This window comes from Alligator mississippiensis, chromosome 15, assembly GCF_030867095.1.
Source record: "Alligator mississippiensis isolate rAllMis1 chromosome 15, rAllMis1, whole genome shotgun sequence".
Taxonomy (NCBI): Eukaryota; Metazoa; Chordata; order Crocodylia; family Alligatoridae; genus Alligator; species Alligator mississippiensis.
Window position 1 is genome coordinate 28,199,960 of NC_081838.1, and position 20,801 is coordinate 28,220,760.

Sequence of the window (20,801 nt, forward strand, 5' to 3'; positions counted from 1 at the left end):
CCGGTGATAACAGAAGAATGTTGTAAACAGACTGATTGAAAAGCAACACCTCAAGCGGTGATATGTGAGCGGGACCACTTGCCAGAGTGGAAAATCACTAGAGTCCGAACAAAGAAGACACAGAAAGGTGGACCAAGAAAGGTGGTCAAGAAAGGCGGACCAGTCATCCAACATCAACTTGATAACCCCTATAAAGGAGAGAGATTTAGCAGCAAGAAGTTGGGGAGATACTCTGCAAAATTTCACTGGAACACAGATGTGTCTGTATTCCCCGTTCCTAATCTAATACTCGCTTGGCCGGCCACCTGGCGTAGTATCGAGCAACGAACTTTGGTAACTATAACATCTGCAAAATGACTGTCAGTGTGTGTGTGGGTGGGTGTATGTATGAGAGCTCTATTGAATATTATGATCAATAAACATGGCATTTTGCCTTATTCCCCCTCATAAGGTCTCGCTCATCATTTGAGCACATCGGTAATTTGGGCAACTCTAATGTGCTTCTGTGTTTTTACTATGAAAGTAGGATTCAGGTGGAATTCTCTTCCCTGTTCTTCCATTACTGGCCCCTTTTTTTGCTTTTTGTCACGGCGGGGTCCTCACAGAGGGCCGTGATCTCCTTGAGGCCCTCTCACCGCGCTACTCCGGCCCGAGGGCACCCTCCATTCTCGCCCGACACGTCTTGATGGAATATATGTAATAGGGAGGCTACCTTGTGTTTCCTCGGGCCTGTCAGCTCCTGGACCCCTCGTGGGTCTCCCCATATAATGGGCGCTACCCAAGCGCCCTAGCCTTATGGGCTATGCGTGGCTCCTACCTCCCCTGATACCACGCCCCAAGCCTCGCAGATGTAATGGACGTTGTTTGGTCTATACGCCCGCTTCCTGGGCCTCCTCTGTCACGTGGCCCACTCTGGGCTCCCTCTCTCGTGCCCAGCCTCTTGCTGGGACTCTCGTCTGGCCCACTCTGGGCCTCCCCTGCCGGTGTGGTTCCGCTCAGGGACTCTCTAGTGGGCCTCCGGTCCTATGGGCCAACCGCACGGATACCCTCCCTGACTCTGGCCCCCCGCGCTGCTACTGCCTGTCTTCTCAGGGGCAACCGCAGCGCCCTGCCTTGGTCTGAAGGGTATTGCCGCACTAGCCTGCGGCCGGGCTCGCTATGCCCGTGCGCCCACACTGGGCTACTCAACAAAGCACAATGGCGTTCCCCCTCTCCGGGGCTCGCCGCGCCCACACTGGGCTACTCAATAATGTACAAGGGCGTTCCCCCTCTCTGGGGCTCGCCGTGCCCACGCTGGGCTACTCAATAATGTACAAGGGCGTTCCCCCTCTCTGGGGCTCGCCGTGCCCACGCTGGGCTACTCAATAATGTACAAGGGCGTTCCCCCTCTCTGGGGCTCGCCGTGCCCACGCTGGGCTACTCAATAATGTACAAGGGCGTTCCCCCTCTCTGGGGCTCGCCGTGCCCACGCTGGGCTACTCAATAATGTACAAGGGCGTTCCCCCTCTCTGGGGCTCGCCGTGCCCACGCTGGGCTACTCAATAAAACACAATGGCGTTCCCCCTCTCCGGGGCTCGCCGCGCCCACACTGGGCTACTCAATAACGTACAATGGCGTTCCCCCTCTCTGGGGCTCGCCGCGCCCACACTGGGCTACTCAGTAATACCGCCCCTTTCCTGGGGCCGGGGGCTATGTTCCCCCACACGCAATCCGGGGTCTCGGTCCCCATCCGCAACCTACGGGTTGTGCCCGCGACCCACTGGCCGCGCTCCTCCCCGCCAGCTGCTCGTGCAGTGGTGTGCGAGCTGCGCCTTCGGGGTCTATGCTCCCCCACACGCAATCCGGGGTCTCGGTCCCCATCTGCAACCTACGGGTTGCGCCCGCGACCTACTGGCCGCGCTCCTCGCCACCAGTCGCTCATGCACTGGCGTGTGAGCTGCGCCTTCCCTGGTGCTATGTAGATAATGCGCCCTCTTGGCGCTAGGGCACCCCACACTCTCTGGGGTCCCTGTGATTGAGGCCTCCTCCAACCCCTACAGCCTCGCCCAAGCCTCCGGGTGTAATCATACAAACACAAAGCAAAACCACAAGCCCCTAGGCTGTAACACAAATGCAAGCCGCCTGGCCATAACTCCTCATCATAGCTCAAGCCTCCAGGGCTATCATGAGCTGTACTTGCGACTTAGGCTCCTTCCCATATCTCGGCCGAGGTAGCTCCTGCCTCTCCGGCTGCTGGCAGAGAACTGCCAGCCTGGCCTCAGCCCTGAGCTTTATAAGGGCCGGGCCTGCCCCCTACAGGCAGCTGGCTCCGCTTGGTTGCTCCGGCAACCCGCAGCTGTGCTCACTTGGTTCTGCCAGGGCTCTCTCCCTGGCAGTTTCTCCTCTCTTAGGAGCAGGCACTAAGGTACCCTGCGACACTTTTTAACAGTAATTTGGTCACTTTAAGGGAGCAAAATATACTGTGTCCTGAATTCTTTCACCAGTCCCCTAAAAGTACAATTGGATATTTTGCTTTGTGCACTATTATGACAGAAGACTTCTTCAGTTTGTGGCATAAAATACCTCTGCTGTTTCATTAGCCCTTGTGTTTAGTCCTTTTCCTTTTCATTCCACCAAAAGAGCCCCAGAGTGTGTCTAGGATATTCAGGTTGATTATTTTTGTTACAGTTTCCCAAGGAAGGGAGATTGTGTTTTCTATCACTGGCTTGTAGTGAAGCCTCTGCTGCTGTGATGGTGGCACATTCAGCTTTTTCTGAATAATTTGCCTATACTCTCACGTGCGTGATGGGTACGAGAGCTGTGAATGCTGCCAGTTCTCTTCAAGGAGAGAAAGTTCCCAAAGCTATTAGAGCCGATCAAGGTCAAGGTCCCAGTCAAAATATAGGTAGTTGGGCAGATCCATCAATAAATTCCTCTGAGCCAGCTCCACATTGGACAGTTGAGATGCTCAAATGTCAAAGCAAATCCTTTTTGCAGACCATAGTTCAAACTGGATCCCAGCACATGAATCCTGTTCTCGGGATACTCCATGATAAGCCAATCAGTCTACCTCTGGGCCCTTGAGCCTCTGCCACATCATGATCTTCTTTCCTAGACAAGTTTATATTTTATATATCTCATTTTAATACATGTTGCTGTGGTCTTTTTTTCTGATCTGTTTTTGGCATAATAATGAAAACCACTTTTGCTGGAAAAGGATGGCAGTTGTCATGGGTGCATATGTGTGTGTGTGTGCGCGTGGCGCACGATTCGAACGCTTGTGGTGCACGGGCCAAGTCCCAGAGGACTGGAAAAGGGCTAAAGTGGTCCACATTTTCAAGAAGGGGAGGAAGGAGGACCTGGGCAACTATAGGCCAGTCAGTCTCACCTCCATCCTTGGTAAAGTCTTTGAAAAAATTATCAAGGCTCACATTTGTGAGAGCCTGGCAGGGCAAATTATGCTGAGGGGAAACCAGCACGGGTTTGTGGCAGGCAGATCGTGCCTGACCAACCTAGTCTCCTTCTATGACCAGGTTACAAAACGCCTGGACACAGGAGGAGGGGTGGATGTCGTATACTTAGACTTCAGGAAGGCCTTCGATACGGTATCCCACCCCATACTGGTGAACAAGTTAAGAGGCTGTGATGTGGATGACTGCACAGTCCAGTGGGTGGCGAATTGGCTGGAGGGTCGCACCCAAAGAGTCGTGGTAGATGGGTCAGTCTCGACCTGGAAGGGTGTGGGCAGTGGGGTCCCACAGGGCTCGGTCCTTGGACCGATACTCTTTAATGTCTTCATCGGTGACTTGGATGAGGGAGCCAAATGTACTCTGTCCAAGTTTGCAGATGACACAAAGCTATGGGGAGAAGTGGACACGCCGGAGGGCAGGGAACAGCTGCAGGCAGACCTGGATAGGTTGGACAAGTGGGCAGAAAACAACAGGATGCAGTTCAACAAGGAGAAATGCAAAGTGCTGCACCTAGGGAGGAAAAATGTCCAGCACACCTACAGCCTAGGGAATAACCTGCTGGGTAGCACAGAGGTGGAAAGGGATCTTGGAGTCCTAGTGGACTCCAAGATGAACATGAGCCGGCAGTGTGACGAAGCCATCAGAAAAGCCAATGGCACTTTATCGTGCATCAGCAGATGCATGACGAATAGGTCCAGGGAGGTGATACTTCCCCTCTATAGGGCGTTGGTCAGACCGCAGTTGGAGTACTGCGTGCAATTCTGGGCGCCACACTTTAAGAAGGATGCGGATAACCTGGAGAGGGTCCAGAGAAGGGCAACTCGTATGGTCAAGGGCCTGCAGACCAAGCCCTATGAGGAGAGACTAGAGAAACTGGACCTTTTCAGCCTCCGCAAGAGAAGGTTGAGAGGCAACCTTGTGGCTGCCTTTAAGTTCATCACGGGGGCACAGAAGGGAATTGGTGAGGATTTATTCACCAAGGCGCCCCCAGGGGTTACAAGAAACAATGGCCACAAGCTAGCAGAGAGCAGATTTAGATTGGACATTAGGAAGAACTTCTTCACAGTTCGAGTGGCCAAGGTCTGGAACGGGCTCCCCAGGGAGGTGGTGCTCTCCCCTACCCTGGGGGTCTTCAAGAGGAGGTTAGATGAGTATCTAGCTGGGGTCATCTAGACCCAGCACTCTTTCCTGCCTATGCAGGGGGTCGGACTCGATGATCTATTGAGGTCCCTTCCGACCCTAACATCTATGAATCTATGAATCTATGAATCTATGTACATGCACCCAGAGCAGCTGGGAAGAACGGCCAGGAACTGTGAGGTATCTCTGTGCAAGCCCAGGGCTGCTCGCTCTCTGTACAGCACAGTTGCTCCCAAGCCATGGCACACAGGGGCCTTTTCGCCCTGGACCCTGCCTTCCTGCCCTGGGTCTTGGAGTCAATGGGAACCTGCCCAGTGAGAGCTGCACCTTGGCTCTGCTGGCTCCTTCCTGGACTCTCCCCCTCACTCTGGTTACAGTGTCACAAGACACCTGGACAAGCTGCCCTGCCTGGCACAGTTCAGCTCTGGCAGCAAACACGGCCTCCAGGTCCTGGCATCCCAGCTGCAGCTGTTCCGGCCTGGGGTCCAACCCACTCACACAGGCCTCTTGGGGGGGCTGTGTCCCCTGGGGTCCCTGGGCCCAGGCTTTGTGACTCAGTGCGTCACCATGGCTGCATTATGACATTGTGACATCGGAGCCCTCTCAGCCAGTCCTAGGCCTCTGCCTGGACACAGGTCACTTGCATTCTGAGTTCTCATTGGCCGAGTCCTGGCTTCGATCTCATCCCAGAGCAGATACAGCTAAGGCAGCAGGTGTGTGTAGCTTCACTGCAGGGGTGGATCCTGTAGGAGCCCTGCTGGGCCCCAGAGGACCAGAGCTGCAGGGAGAAGGTGACCCCAGAGGGGCAGGATCCCGAGATGAGCAATGGAGCCGGAGGCAGGTGGCGAGAGAGGAGTGGCAGCTGGGGACACGGTGACTGCAGCAGATGCTGGGAGGGTGTGGAGCAGCTGCAGACCGGACCTGGGGTTAATGAGATGTGCATGGTCTGCCCTGGAAATAACCAGGCTGAGCTCCAGCCAATGGAGGCCCTGCCTTCCTCTCCAACCTTGGGGCATCTCTGGGCTGGGGTCCCAGGCCTTTCCCCACAGCCTGAGGGGCAGACCCATGTGAGCCCCTCTGGGGCTGGGAGTCTCCCTGGGGCTCAAGTCTCAGGAGCGAGATTTTGGGGGATTCTCACCCCGGGGCATATGGCTGCACTGGGGTAGGGGGTCCTCAGCCCCTTGCCTTCCTCCTTAGCAGGGGCATCATGAACCCCTTGGCCCTAGGCAGGCATGAGGAGCGCGGTGCACACAGGTCTGGCCAGGACCGGCCCCTGAGGGTCTCTAGTGGTTAGGACCACCCAGGTGGCACAAAGCCAGCAGTCGGCCTCTGCGCAAATGCTCCTCAGTTCCTAGACCTTGGGGAAGTGTCAGGACGGAAGAGTTAGCATTTGGATCTTTTTTGCAAGGACTGAACTGACGCTGCCTCCTTCCACACTGCAAGCGCCATTAGAGCAGATCCTGAGCTGCTGTCATGGGTGCCAGGACCAGCTCAGACCGTAGCAGGCTTACCGTTCCAGAGCTTAGGCTGAGTCCCAGGATTGAGGGTCTGCTGTTTGATTGGTGGAGCCCACCCACCAATCTGGAGGCAGCACAAGGGAAGCAATGCCCCGCCCTTTCCAAAGGGAGGGGCAAGGAGCAGCTGGACCTGAATCGGAACTGTGCCAGCCAGGTCTGGAGAAGGTCGGGGGTGGAGCCACCAAAGAGTATAAAAGGGGAGTGTGCTCGCAGGCTGGGGACAGCGAGGAGAGAGGAGCTTCGGAAATGGCCATGCTCAGGCCCCCGCTTGAGCTTCAGTGGTGTGTGAATCGGTGCACGGGGATCAGGCTCTAGGAGCCACTCGAGGCAGCTTGAGCTTGCAGACCCAGCAAGCGGCTGGGCAGTCGGTGTGCAGATTGGCACACAGAGAGCTGGCCCTGGGAGCAGCTCGAGGCTGCTCGGACCCTACCCAGTGCGCGGGTCAGCCCATGGAAGACCTGCCCGGGAGCAGCTCGTGGCTGCTCAAGTTAGCCCCAGCCCTAGGCCAAGTGACCGGAGCCCTGCAGTGCGGCTCCACCTTTAACTAAAAGAGCCCCGGTGCCCAGAGCAGGGCCCAGGAACAGGAGGACACCCAGTGTGGGACTGGGGATCCAGAGCCTGTAAGGGTTTGGCTCCCGCGAGAGAGAGAGAGTGCCCCGGGCTGCCCAGTGCATGGCACCACGCCATCGAGGAGACCCAAAGGCACTGCTGGAGAGAGGCTCTTGTAGGATCGGCCTCCAGGGGACGAATCTTGGCTGCTTCAGAGTGAAAGCGTGAGTTGCTGGGGAATCGGGCCCCGCAGGGGAGGCGGGCACAGGACAGGAGGGTCAGCCGCCTCCACCCTCCATTGCAGGAGGGGCGTGTCCATATCCCAGGGCCCTAAAGGGGAGGGGCTCCAAGGAAACCCGTCGGGGAGGTACTGAGTCCACTCCCTATTTTGGGCGATTGTTGTTGTGTCAAGGTCTATATAGCTATGGGTATTCTTTAAGGACGTTTATATGGTTTATATGTTCTTAATGTGTTAATATGTATATTTGTATTGTTATTTGGTAGGTCTAGGAAATATTATTAACTTATTTGGGTTATATAAGTTGAGTCCCCATATGTGTTTATCGTGTTGTAACCTTAACTATGTTGTTCAATGTATTAATTTATAATATATATTGTAAGTTATAAGGTTTATGTGAATTGTGGGATATTATGTGTAGTGATATATGCTAAGCTTTATTGTGAATATTTCATGTTTTATCTAAGTATTTATTATAGTAATAAATTGTATATAGTTAAGCACTTGGTCTTGGCCTGGCTCTGTAGAGAGGAGAGAGAACTGCTCTAGTAGCTGGTGCCTCCATCAGCACCCTGCCTGACCCCCACCACTGTCATTGGAGGACAGGGCATCCCCGCCACGTGTACCAGGGCTCCAAGACCAACCCAGAGGATGCAGGTTGGTCTCTCTCGCCATCTCTGTCCCTCTCCTTCTCTCTCTCACCTCCCATACACCCATACACTGCACACACGCAGTAGTTTACCAGGACTGGGCTGTTTTTTCCAGCAGAAAAAGGGAGTAGCTGAGGCCTTGCGGGGCTTATTTGCCCCTTCTGCCTCCTTGAAGCCTGGGCAGGCCTGAGCCACCAGTTTGTGGGGCAGTGCAGGGGAGGATCTCCATTCAGGGGCCCAACCTGGCCCCACATCCAATGTAACCCTCAAGCCTGTGACCACCTCTCCCAGCCGTGTGGAGTCCCCAGAGCCTCCAAACCAGTGCTGGGCTCTGCTGGAGCTCCCTGTGGCAGGCCCTGAGCTCCTATGTCTGGCTGTGAGAGGAGAGATGGGAGCCAGAGGGACAGGGCAATGGCGACAGGGAAGGAGGGAAGGGGGCTCAGTCTCAACTCTTCCCCAGGCCTGGCTGGGAGTTGGGCGTGCGGTGGCATTGACCCATGTTTAATAAAAGCGGGGTGTGGAACTGAGTCTGCGGCTCTGAGTTGTGAGCATGCTGGGACACGGACGCACCCACGTGTGCCACAGCCATGCACAAGCCCAAGACACACATGCCTGTGGCATGACCATGCACATGGCCTGGACACGCACATACCTGTGCAGCAGCCCAGCCTGCCCATGCCAGTGTGTGTGCTGCCTCGCCCCATCCCTGCACACGTGTCACTGGCGTGTGCGCCTTGCGTGGCCCCCTGGACACGCTAGGGCACAGGCAGCTCCATCTCAGGGGCCACCCACGGGGTCCCTCCCCCATGTGCCTTGCAAATGCAGTGTGCTGGGGCAGCCCTGGACACCTGGGTTCTCTGGGCACTGGGGGGCTATGGTGTGAGAATCCTTGTGTACTCACAAGCACCCTACCATGCAGCTGGTTATCCCTGTGTGGGCTGCAGCCCTGCCAAGCCACCTTCTACACCTGCCCTGTGGCCTAGGCCCCCTGCTCACAGGGTATGGGGGGATGGGTAAGAGCCTGGACACCTAGGTCCTGGGGGTAGCACTGAAGCCTGCCCCCCCGCCCGATGCAAAGACTCTGTGGGTGCAGCCAGCACCAGGGCACTGCCAGGGAAAGCTTGCAACCAGCTCAGGGGCAATGTCATCGGGGCAATGCGAGCACTGCTGGCACAGGAGCACATGGGAGTACACGCAGGCACATGTGTGTGGAGCCAGGGAACGTACGCCTTCCTCGTCCCCCCCCCCGCATGAGCATTGTGACACAGGTGGTTGTGGCACTTCCTGCCCCATTGTCTGCACTGCCCCCCTCCCAGGCAGCCAGTGCTCCACAGGACTTGGGGGGCAGGGGCTGTGGGTCCAGAGTGAGGGGCACCAGCAGGGCTGGGGGGGACGGGGGTTGCAGGTCAGTAGTGAGGGGGCACCAACAGGGCTGTGGGTGATGCCCAGGGCTGCATGCCAGTGTTGGGAACTGCTCCTTTAAGGGGCCTTCGCTCCACAGCCCCTGCCCCATCAGTGCCCCTCACTCCTGACCTGCATCCCCCCATCCCCTTCAACCCTGCTGCTGCCCCTAATTCCCAACCTTCAGCCCCTAGTCCTCCTGGTGACCCTCAGGCCCAAGTGAGTTCATTCAGGCCATGCCTAGAGCACACATGCTCCCCCCCCAGGATGTTTCAACCTGAGCTGGGAAGTGCCCACATGGCCAGGAGGGGCCGTGGGGCTGGGGCCAGCCTGCCCCGGGGCAGTGGTTTGAGGGGTCCCCTGGTGGGGGGGGAATTCTCCTGGCAGGTGAGACTGGGCCAAAAGCAAAGGTGGGGGTGGGAAGGAGTCGGTTGGACTCAGGAGTCCCCACCACGAGCAAAGGAAGTCAGATTGCAGGAGACAGCAAAGGGGTGCGGGTCGGGAGTGAGGGGCACCCCTGGGGCAGAAGGGAGTAGGGGCTGCTGAGGTCCTGCCCCACAGCTGGAGGAAGCCTTGGAGGTGCCACGGCCCCCTGCATGTGGGTGTCCGGGTGCACCCAATGGACCATTGGGGCCTGGATCTCCAGGCCTCAGGCATGGGGTTGGCACTGGCTGGGGCTGCTGCCGGCAGGTGAACAGGACCCAGGAAGTGTCTCCATCCCCTGTGAGTCCCAGGCGGGGACGAACGTCAGCCTGCAGGTGCAGGGCGTCTCCTCCCAGTTTGCAAGCTGCACCTGGTACGACAGGACGAATGCCACAATCCTGACATCCTTTCCACCTCCAAAGCCTGGTAGCTCAAGAGCCCAGCCTTCACGGAGCAGATGGCAGCGGAGCCGGACCACACACTGCACATGGCGACATTAACGTTTGCCAGCGCTGGTACCTACAAGCTGCAGATCATTGCCCACAGGGAAAGCACCTAGATGGCGAGCATGGAGCTGCGTGTCTGGGGTGAGCGCCGTCCTGTTCCTTCCACCCTCTCTCTGCTTCCGAACCTGGGCAAGGAGCTCCGGGCACGTCTTGAGGAGCCCACTGCCGCTCCACCCAGAGGGTGCCGGGTGGGAAAGAGAGGGGGAACATCCGGGACTGGAGCCATCCAGGACCTCAGGTATCACAGGCCTGGGATGCGGCTGGCTCTGGGGTGGGCACTGTAGTGGGTAAACTGAGTTATGCTAAGGCTTTTACGCATAGTCTAGGCCTTCCCAGAACTAAGCAACAAAAGTTACAAAAGTAAAGAACAACCAAAGGAAGGTGCATGTTGGCATGCCACGGTGATTCTGGGAGGACAGACACAGCTGCTGCATCCCTGCTCGAACAGCGGGAAAGCCAGAAACAAACATCCCACACACCCAGCAGAGGACCCGAGGCCTGGTACCCCCAAAGGTAGCCACTGAAACCTCTATGAAGCCACTTGTCAGGTCGTTTTACAGGGAGGAGCCCTGTAATGTTGCATAAGGGTTACTACTAAGTTCACTTGATACCACATTGGACGAGTTACCGTGTCAATCCTTGTGGGGCTCTGCCAACAAGAAATCCTATTGGGAACAAGCAGCGTCCCAAGAGGTGCAATCGTACAAGAAGAGAGAAGAAAGTGAGGAGACGGGGAAAGCTGGATCCTGGTGCCTCTCCCATTTGTTCTAGGTTCATTTGAGCTGAGGGATTTGCTCCCAGGGAGAAGAAATGGTGAAAGGCCGGTCTGGGAGGACACCAGTGGAGTTGGAAGAACAGATGTTTTGTGGTGGGAAGGTGAGGCAGGAGGGAGCTGAGTTAGATCAGGTACAGCGAGCTGTGGGGTAAATGGAGGGAAGGGCAGGATCAGGCCTGAGGTGCTGTGGCTGTAACTAAACAGCGTTGTTTGGGGTCACACCTGGTGCATTGTAGGTTAAAAGAAAGGATCGCACCTGAGTCTTGGAGGGGTTGAATGGAAGGCAATGACAGGGTTAAATGTGGGGGAGTGTGCTGAAACCAGTTGGGCGAGCTGGGATCCAGTTTGCAGTTCCCTGGGGGACTCCCTGTGGGCCAGTTTTCTGGAAATAATGATTGTCAGTAGTTGCATAAGCAGGACGCCTCTATGCCTCCTTCACCCCAGAAAGTGATGGCAGCCTGGGCTTGGCAACTGGGCCCAAGACGGCTCCCAGGTTGCTTCCCTATGACTTTGTTTCATGGTACTGGGTAAGTGCCATCCCCAGGTTTAGCAACCGTTCTGGGGCAAGCAGGGCTGAGTGGGCCTGAGGGGAAAGAGTGAGGCTCTGAGAAAGCTGGAGAGGGGGAACACTGCCAGGGTGGACAGAGAAAGTCACAAGAAGGATTAGTCCCAGGGAGGACAGAGTAGTCGGAGGGAGGATGGAGGGTGCTGGAACGCCATGAAAAAAGACTGGTTTGGGGGTAGGGTCTCCTGTGCTTTTGGGGATGTTGGCACCCTGATACCTCCTCTTTAACAAGAAAACACCCTCCCTCCTTCTCAGCAGCTGTTCAAAAAGGAGTGCTCGGAGGCAGGGTGCTACAAGCCACCAGGAAGCCAGGGACTGAGAAGAGTCAGGGTCTCCAAGCCAAAGGCTTCCCTGCATGAAGCTGTGCTAGGGCTGGGGGCAGGAGTCCTCTTAGGAGAGGGGAGTAGATAAGGTTGCTCCTTGGGGGGGGTCCAAGGAAGAGCTTTCCCCTTCCCTTTGAAAGGGGAGCTTGATCCTTCCATGGGTGCAAGGGGAATGGAGAAAGGAGGGACCTGGGAGATGCTGGCCTTAGTGTGGAGCGGTAAAACAGTGGGGATGTGAAGGTGACTGCGGGAAGTTGTTTCCTAGAGGGTAAAGGTGATAGACATGGCCCACAAAGTCCCTTTCCTCTCCCTCCATCTGCAGCCTCCTGTAACTACTAGATAAACCAGCCCTCCACCAACCATCACAGGAGTTATTCAAACAGTGTGAGATTTTTCTTTTAAAAAAATATTTGAAAAAGAGAAGGGAAGTCAGGGCTATTTTCTTTCTTCTGAACTTGTGCTCAGTTCAGGGGCAATGACAGGGGCTGCTTTTTGCCGTCTGGTAGGACAGACCAGAAGATCCAAGATAGGGCGATTGGTGAGGGCATGCAAAGAAAGACCACGGAGCCAAGTGGCTTTGAGACTAGCAGAGACTTTAATGTGTGTACCAGGGAGTCCAACATGCTGAATTCCTCCCTAAAGGTTGATCTTACAGTCTCTGCCTCTATGCATGGGAGATGCAGGGCCTGCCACAGGCTGTCCCTCCTTGAGCACCTATTTTTGGGGAAAGGCAGGACAGTCCAGGAACAGGCATAGTGATGCCTATGTTCTGCTACTGGGATTTCCCAGGCTTCTGTTTTGCTCATTGCTGCATGGGGCTGGGAGGAAATTGCACTCCCCCACCCCTCCGCTTTCAGCTGCATGTCAGGGATCAGTCAAGCCTTCATCAGAGGCTGCAAAGAGACCGGGGGTTGCAACTGGGCCAGGCCAATGCTCCTGCTGAGACTCAAACCTGCAGGTTCCTGGCTAGGTCTTGCCCCTCTGCTTAAGTTAGCACCAATCACTGTATTCAGAGTCAGGAAGGAATTTTGCCCCATGCTCAAAGTGGTATGGACTCGGGGGGGGGGGGGGGGTGCCTTCCTCTAGCAGAAGGGATCGGACATGGCCCTCTTCCTTCAATCTCGAGCATATAGAAACGTTCACAGCAGCAGGACATTGGCCACCATTGTCCCCCTGCTTTACCTGCGCCCAGTGAGGGTGCTAGGTCTTGTATTCTATTAGGACTCACCGTGTCATTCTGCTGTGAGTTTAGACGATGGATTTTTATAGGATGCTCTGAATACAGCTGATCCTGTGGGGGTTGGACTGGATCATAAAAAAATCACAGAATTTAAGGGCTGGAAGGGACCTTGAAAGAGCATTGAGTCCACACCCCCCCGCCCTGCTCTGGGTGGGAAAACTGAGATCAAATGATCCCAGCAAGGCATCTGTCCAGCCTCTTTGTGAAGACTTCCAAAGTTGGGGACTGCACCACCTGCTTGGGAAATCTATTCCAGATTTTGGTCATCCTTACTGTAAAGCAGTTCTTCCTTACATCCAACCTGAAACCACCTTCTACCAGTTTATGGCTGTTGCTCCTTGTCCTCCCCTGGGGTGCCCTAGTTTCTCTCTCAGCTCCTGATATTCACCCCTTACATAAAGATGGCCAAGTCCCTCCTCAGTCTTCTCTTCCCCCAGCTGAACAGTCCCAGATCCCTTAGTCTTTCCTCATAAGGTTTGTCCTCCAGGCCCTTAATCCTGTGGTCCTTCTCTGGGCCCGTCTGAGATTATCCACATCTTTTTTTGCAGTGCGGTGCCCAGAACTGGACACAGGACTCTAAGCTGGGGTTTCACCAGCGCCGAGTAGAAAGGAAGTATCAATTCCTTAGCCCTGCTCACGACGCATTGGCTAATGCATCCCAGTATGCTATTAGCTCATTCATATTGGTCATCCCAGTATGGATGACCTTTAGTGGCCCTTCCAGCCCTATTCCTCTATGATTCTATGAATGCTTCCCTGACCGTCGATGCAACTTTTGTTGCACCCCAAACGCCTCGGGACCCTGTGAGCAGTGAGAGGGACAAACCCATCAGCTTGTGCCATGAAACAGAATGGGATTGGGATGAGATACATGACAGTCTGTACACTATACGTATCTGTTTTGAATATTGCGTGCAGCCCTGGCCTCCACCTCTCAGGTGGGACATAGCAGAATTAGGCAAAGCAGAGAGAAGAGCAACCAAGATGATCAGGGGAGCAGTGGTCAAACCAGAAGAGACTAAAAGGCTAGACTTAATGAGAAGGCTGAAGGCGGGTTTGAGGGGGCTATGATAGAGGTCTACAGATCATGAAGACTATGGCCAAAGTGAACAGAGAACTACTATTCAAAGTCCCAGACTACTAATCCTAGGGGGCACCCACAGAAATTAGGAGACAGTTTTACAACAAACAAGAGAAAGTACCTTTTCATGCATCGTGTAGTTACATTGTGGAAGTCATTCATAACTACAGGAGGTTGTAGAGGCTGGCGGTACAGCCAGGTTAAAAAAAGGGCCTAGACCAACTTGTGGCCTGGAGATCTGCTAACACCTGTTAAGCAGAACAGTTGGAGATGTTTCCTCTGGCATATCTAACCCAACGAGGGTGGATTCATAGATTTCATAGACATTAGGGCTGGAAGATCTTCGAGTCCAGCCCCCCGCCCCAGGGGCAGGAAGGCAGCAGAGGTCATAGGATCCTAGCAAGATAGACATCCAAATTTCTCTTGAAGGCATTCAGACTAGGTGCTTGAACCACCTCTGGTGGCAGTCTATTCCAGACCTTGGGGGCTCAGACAGTAAAAAAGTTCTTCCTTATGTCCAGCCTGAAACGGTCACGGAGGAGTCTGAGACCATTTGACCTTGTCATCCCTTAGGGATGTTAGGGAGAGTAACTAGATCAGGGTGCTCAACCCACAGCCCATGGGCCACCTCCAGCCCCTGTCTGAGACTGTCACCCTGTGCGTTCACAAGGCCTAGATCTTGAAGTGCAGGGCCTCGCAGAGGTGGCATGGGGTCCTGGGGCCTGATCCCAGCCCGGCCCACAGACTGGCTCCATGAATTGTCTGGCCCACGGGGCCAAAAGGTTGAGGACTGCTGCTCTAGATCCATCCAGTTCAGTGCACTCCCTCTAAAAGCACACAGTCCTGCTGCCATCAGGATACTGGGCTGTATGGACATTGGTCTGAGCCAGTTTGGCACTTCCTCTGTTGCACCAGGCACACCAGTTGTGTCAGGAACACGGCCCTGTATGAGCATGGTGGGGAGGGGGGTCTCCAGGATCAATCTGGGGTGAGGGAGGCCCCCCAAAGCCACCCCCAGCGCCTGTGCTGACCCACCCTGCCCAAGGTCTGACTCAGAGGCCATGTCCCTCTCGCGGGCCCAACAACAACCAATGCCCCTTTCCTCCAAGAACGGGTCCAATCCCTTGGTGAATCTGGCTAAGCTCTCAGCTTCTACCACATCTGGTGACCACAAATCCCAGCCTTTCACGCTACGGTGGGTGAAAAAGACCTGCCTGGTGTTCGTTATCAACTGACGACCTCCTAGCTTCATGCTGTGACCCCTCATTCTTGTCTGGTGAGAGATCATCAATAATAAGTCACTACCACATTTCTCTTCGGCATTTAGCGTGTTGTAAATCTGTCCCCTGCTCAAATGATTCTTATCTAACCTGAACCAACCTAGCTTCATTAGTCTTGCCTCCTAGGCAGCCCCTCCACAGGCCACCTCATCCTTGTTGCCCTTCTTTGGACCTACTCTACCTAATCTCTGTCCTTTTAACATAAGAATTTCCGTCCTTGAACCAGATGCTAGGTCTGTTTTGCCCAGGCTCCTGTGTCACATGGCAGCAGAGAGCGGAGGATGAAAGGGAGAGCGAGCTGGGCTTCTCCCCGTTCCTCTCTCCCTTGCAGCCTCCAGCACTGAAGGTCCAGGAAGTCCTTAGCTCCCCTTGGAGGTGTGAGGGACCAGAACTGGGCACAATATTCAAGGTGTACTGAGGACAGAGGTGCACACAAAGTCCTCCCCCCATTGGGCAGTCATGGCCCCTCCTGTGCGTGGACATGCCGGTGGCGGGCCAGGCTGGAGCGGTCGGGGAAGCTCTTCCCACAGTCGGGGCAGCTGCAGGGGCGCTCGCTGGAGTGGACGCGCCGGTGATGGGCCAGGTCCGAGCGGTTCACGAAGCTCTTCCCGCAGTCAGGGCAGCCATGAGGTTTCTCCCCCAAGTGGAACTTGCGGTGGACAGCCAGGCCGGACGACTGGGCAAAGCTCTTGCCACAGTCACTGCACCGGTGCGGCCTCTCACCTGAGTGGATGCGGCGGTGGGCGGCCAGGTGGTCGAGGCGGGAGAAGCTCTTCCCACATTCACAGTGGTGCAGCTTCTCCCCTGAGTGCACGTGCTGGTGGCGGATGAGCTTCCAGCGCCACAGGAAGCTCTTCCCACACTCCGGGCAGCTGTGCGGCTTCTCCCCGGAGTGGATACGGCGGTGCCGGGCCATGTCCGAGCGGCTGGAGAAGCCCTTCCCGCAGTCGGGGCAGCCGTGGGGCTTCTCTCCTGAGTGGATGTGCTGGTGGCGGGCCATGTCTGCACGGCTCAGGAAGCTCTTCCCGCACTGCGGGCAGGGGTGAGCTCTCTCCCGGCGCTTGGCACTGAGCTCCTGCTTTCCCTGGAGGCCATCCATGCCAACTTGGATCGGAGGCTGCCCCTCGTACTGGGGAAACCAACTTTGGATGCTTGTCAGGTCTCCCAGGTCCTCCGTGGTCTCACCGCACCCCCAGCCATCTGGGAGATCTACCCCAGATCCGCTCTCCAACCCAAGCGGAGCCAGCATCTCCACATGCTGCTTGTGCTTCTGGGGCCGGCCCTTCCTCTTGCACAGTCGGCCCTGCTCGGGTCTCAGGGGTCTCCCTGGGGAAGTCCTCAGCCCCTCCAGGTTGGTAGGTCCTTCCTTGGGAAGCTGCTCCTCTGCTTTGCCTAGGATCCCCGCACCTGCCAGGAGGGGAGAAGAACCCATGGGTTAGCCCAGAGCTAGTGGCAAAGGGAAAGCCCATCTCCTCCTCTGTGCTGGTGTGCACCAGAAGCAGCCTCGGCATGTGAGGAGGAAGAAGCAAAATCCCTGGCTCTTGATAAGGGACGTCAAGGGCCGTGAAGCTGGAGATGGTCCCGGCTCAGAGCATCGTGTCAGATCCTCCATGAGCATCGCTCCCTGGGGGAGACTCCATGTTGAGTCAGGTTTAAGGTGTGGGGGTGGGGGGGAAGGAAAGGAAAGACCAGGGTCGTCTGCTCCATCGAGCATCAAAGCTGATCCATTCGAGCATCAAATCCACATCCAAACACTCTGGCAGGCCAGTTTTCTGTTCTTGAATTTGGTCTCTTGATGCCAGAGAGAGGAAGAGAAACCCCTCCTGAGGTTCTAGCTGTGCTTCTCCCTACATCTTTTGCTTCATGACCTCCCCATTCAAGTCCCAGGACCTTCCTGTCAACCTCCTCCTGGTCCAGGCCAAGCTTCTCTCCTACCAGACCAGGAAAGAGACCCCTGGCTGGCAGGGAAGCGGGGCTGTTTTCTGTCACTCCTCCATGCAGCTTTGGCTCACCACCCCTTAGGCCTCGCCAGGCCATGACTGGGAAAAGAGAGTACTGAGGGCACAAGGGGGAGGGGGAATTGGGATACAGTGGTCAGTATTTACACCGACCAGGATAAACCAACCAAAATAAAGGCTTTTCTTGCTGCTGCTGCAGTCATGCAGCCGGACTCTAGTTCCAGCTCCACCCCAGACGAGCAGTGACCGGGATTTGAGCCCCTCATGCCATGGGCGGAAGAGCCACACAGGCCCCGGGGGCATGCAGCATGTTACCTGACCCCAGGAGTTGTGGCAGCTCCTTCCTGGAGCCGTGGGGCAGCTCGTTCTGGGGCCCTGGGCTCTCAGCCCATCCGGCCAGCTCCACGGGGTGGAGCTGGGGTCGCTCTAGCGACGAGTCCAGAGGTTCCCACAATGCCCCAGTGGGCTCCATCTTGTCCGAGGCCACGTCCTCAACCTTCACACGCACTGTGACCTAGGGGAGTGAAATAGGTCACCAGGGAGCCCCAAACAGGGAGACGGGAGGAGAGGGAACATCCCCCAGACCCATGGAGACAGGGACAATTGGGGCATGACACTCACCTGCAGTTTTGCATCCTCCGCCTGCCCCAGCTGGAACCCCTCGGCCAGGGCCACGGCCTGGGCGCAGGTCTCCACGCCGCGCCCCCACTCCCAGCTCTGCATCTCCTGGGGCAGGATGGCCAGGAACTGCTCCAGCACCACCAGCTCCAGCATCTGCTCCTTGCTGCGGCGCTGGGGCTCCAGCCAGCTCCGGCAGAGCTCCCGCAGGCGGCTGCACACCTCCCGCGGCCCCGCGGCCTCCTGGTAGCAGAAGCCCCGGAAGCGCTGGCGCCGCATCTCCAGGGCTGGGGGGTCGTCCTGGGGAGCCAGCTCCAGCTGTCGTGGGGTCACGGGGGCTGGCAGGGCCTCGGCGGGGAACAGCGGAGACTGCAGGACCTCCCAGCGCTGCACCGCCTCTTCCTGCGGCTCCTGCTTCACCACCACTCTCAGAGGCTCCTTGCCAGGCCGGGCTGGGACACAGCCTCGGGCCTTGTCTCGGGGCTTGGGGCCTGCTGGGTCCTGCTCCTCCTTCTTAACCAGGGGCTGCAGGAGCGCCTCGAAGGGGAAGGCGAGGCCTGGGGCTGCCCCCAGCTCAGCAGCCATCTCCTCTGCTGGGGAGGCTTGTCCCAGGGCTGAAGATGGAGTTTGCGCTTTGTCCCTGTGCCCGTCCGGTCCCCTGGGAGAAGAGACAGCAGGGGGCAGAGGGGCGATGGGGGAGCAGCTCCACCACTCGCATGCTCAGCCCTCACAGACCGACTGCGCCTGTGCGGACGGGGCACGGGGGCTGCCCCTGCCCGAGACGGGGTGCGGTCAGTGCCCTGGCACGCGACACCCCACAGCCCCTCTCCCCCGCAGCCCCTGCCGGTCCCCACTGCCCCCCGCCCGCAGCTCTGCTGGTGCCCCCATTCCCGCCCGCAGCCTCCTCCCCCCCAGCCCTGCTGGTGCCCCCACTGCCCGCCCGCAGCCCCTGCCCCGCCAGCCCTGCTGGTGCCCCCACTCCCTCCCGCAGCCCCTGCCGGCGGCCCGCGCTCCCGCCCCGCAGCCCCGGGCACCCACGGGCGCGCAGCAAAGCTCCACGCTGGGAGCTGATCCCGGAGCCCCGGAACAGCGCTGCCGCCCCGGAACTTCCAGCAGCCAATAGGAACGCGAGCTGCACGGCCCCAGCCAATAGCCGCAGAGGGAGGCGGGAAGAAGCCTCGGGCTGCCGCGAGGATTCGTCAGACTAGCAGTGACGTCACAGGCATGGGGGCGGGACCAGCCCGAGGACAGATGCACGGCGCCGAGCACTGGGCGGGGCTGCAGCCTCCCAGCCAGTAGGGCAGGTGCGTGCAAATGAGCAGGGCTTGTGATGTCACAATAAACTGTGTGATGTCACAGTACGGTGTGTGATGATATCACAGCAAGGCTTATGATGCCCCAACAGGGTTTATGATGTCACAGTAGGGTTTGTGATCACATCGTAGGGGTTGTGATGTCATAAACCTACCCTCAGCCCAGGCCCTGGCTGTGGGGATCAGATCCTGGGGGTGGTGCTGAGCTCCCTGCCTTGATTTGGGGCTGGGGGGTGGGAGCAGGGTGGGACAAGACCCCTCAAGGAGGGGAGACACCAGCACGGTGAGCCCCTTCTCCCTAGCCTTGACTGACTTGGGGTCTGTGAGGGGGAGGACAACGTCCTGCCCATGGGGGATCGCTCCCAGGCCCTCCCTCTGCTCACTCCTTCAGCCTTTGGGCTCAGGACTCAGGGCCATCTGCACCCTGAGGCCTCCCGGCTTGCACACAAGACGCCTGCCGTGGAGTTGGGGGTATCTGGGCTGAAGAGTCCAGGAGGGAGGAGAGTTGCCTGTGGCAGCGTCACGCAGACTAGAAGGGTGGAGCTCTGCACAGGTGACTGGTAGGGGGTGCATGGGGGTGCACGTGCCCCTCCAATGGGGCTGGTGCCCCCCCCAACGGCCGACATTGATGCTGTCGGTAGGGCTGGTGCCCTCCCAACATGGCCATCGCCGTCTGTGGCTTCTGCAGGTGCCCACCCCGACAGATTCGGGAGGCACTAGTCACTCGTGGAGCTCTGCTCAAGTCGATGGCATTTGGCCTAGACACAAAATACAAAAAAAAACAAAAACGGAGAGGTGAGAAAGCGAGGATTCCTGGACTTGTGCAACATGAGGGTTGGAAGGGACCTCACGAAGTCACATCTCATCCAGCCCCCCGCTCCAAGCAGGACCAGCCCCAACTACATCATCCCAGCCAAGGCTTTGCCTTTAAAACCTCCAAGGATGGAGGCTCCATCACCTCTCTGGGTAGCCTGTTCCAGTGCTTTACTACCCTCTGAGTGAGAAAAATGTTCCTAATATCCCACCTTGACTTCCCTTGCTGCAGATGGAGCCCGTTGCGCCTTGTTCTGTCATCTGCCCCCAGTGAGAACAGCCCAGCTCCAAGGAGATGGGAAAGGAGAGGCCTGGGCTGGATCCTGGTTTGTGGAGTCTGAGACCTGGGGTGGATCCTGGTATTACAGAAACCTCTAAGAGGTTCATTCCCAGGGACTGAAAATAGCAAGAGACAGCTCTCGCTATCACAGAGGCGCGAGTCCTTGTGGCCACATCTGAGTCTGGTAGCCTTGGGCACAATGCTTTGAGCAGACACAGGAAAAGCAGGTCATCCTGTTACTTTTGGTCTCTTGGGAATGAGTGCCAAGGGTAATCCCAGGGTCCTCAGACAGGAGATCATAGAAAATTCAGGTTGGAAGGGACCTCAGGAGGTCACATCTAGTCCAGCCCCCTGCTCCAAGCAGGACCAGCCCCAACTACATCATCCCCGCTAAGGCTCTGTCTAGCCGGGTCTTCAAAACCTCCAAGTAAGGAGATCCCACCACCTCTCTGGGTAACCTGTTCCAGTGTTTTACTAACTTCTTCCTGAGAGAGTTTTTCCTAATATCCAATCTGAAGTTCCCTTGCAATTTCAGACCATTGCTCCTTGTCCTGTCATCTGCCCCCACTGCGAGCAGTCCAGCTCCATCCTCTTTGCAACCCCACTGCAGGCTCCTATCAAATCTCCTCTCAGTCTTCTCTTCTGCAGACTAAAAAGCCCAATTCCTTCAGCTTCTCCTCAT

The 20,801-nt window shown here is 56.9% G+C and overlaps 1 protein-coding gene across 1 annotated transcript; it reads right to left on the reverse strand.

Moving 5' to 3' along the window:
* Window positions 1–12,108: 12,108 nt before the first annotated feature.
* Window positions 12,109–18,873, reverse strand: LOC102569982 (zinc finger and SCAN domain-containing protein 30). The gene is made up of 4 exons (XM_006278412.4): window positions 18,752–18,873; window positions 17,717–18,371; window positions 17,411–17,609; window positions 12,109–16,544 (listed from the first exon to the last, which is right to left on the reverse strand). Exons 2-4 carry the CDS (start codon window positions 18,296–18,298, stop codon window positions 15,595–15,597), a joined length of 1,731 nt encoding a protein of 576 aa, XP_006278474.2. The 5' UTR covers window positions 18,299–18,371; window positions 18,752–18,873; the 3' UTR covers window positions 12,109–15,594.
* Between the last annotated feature and the right edge of the window lie 1,928 nt (window positions 18,874–20,801).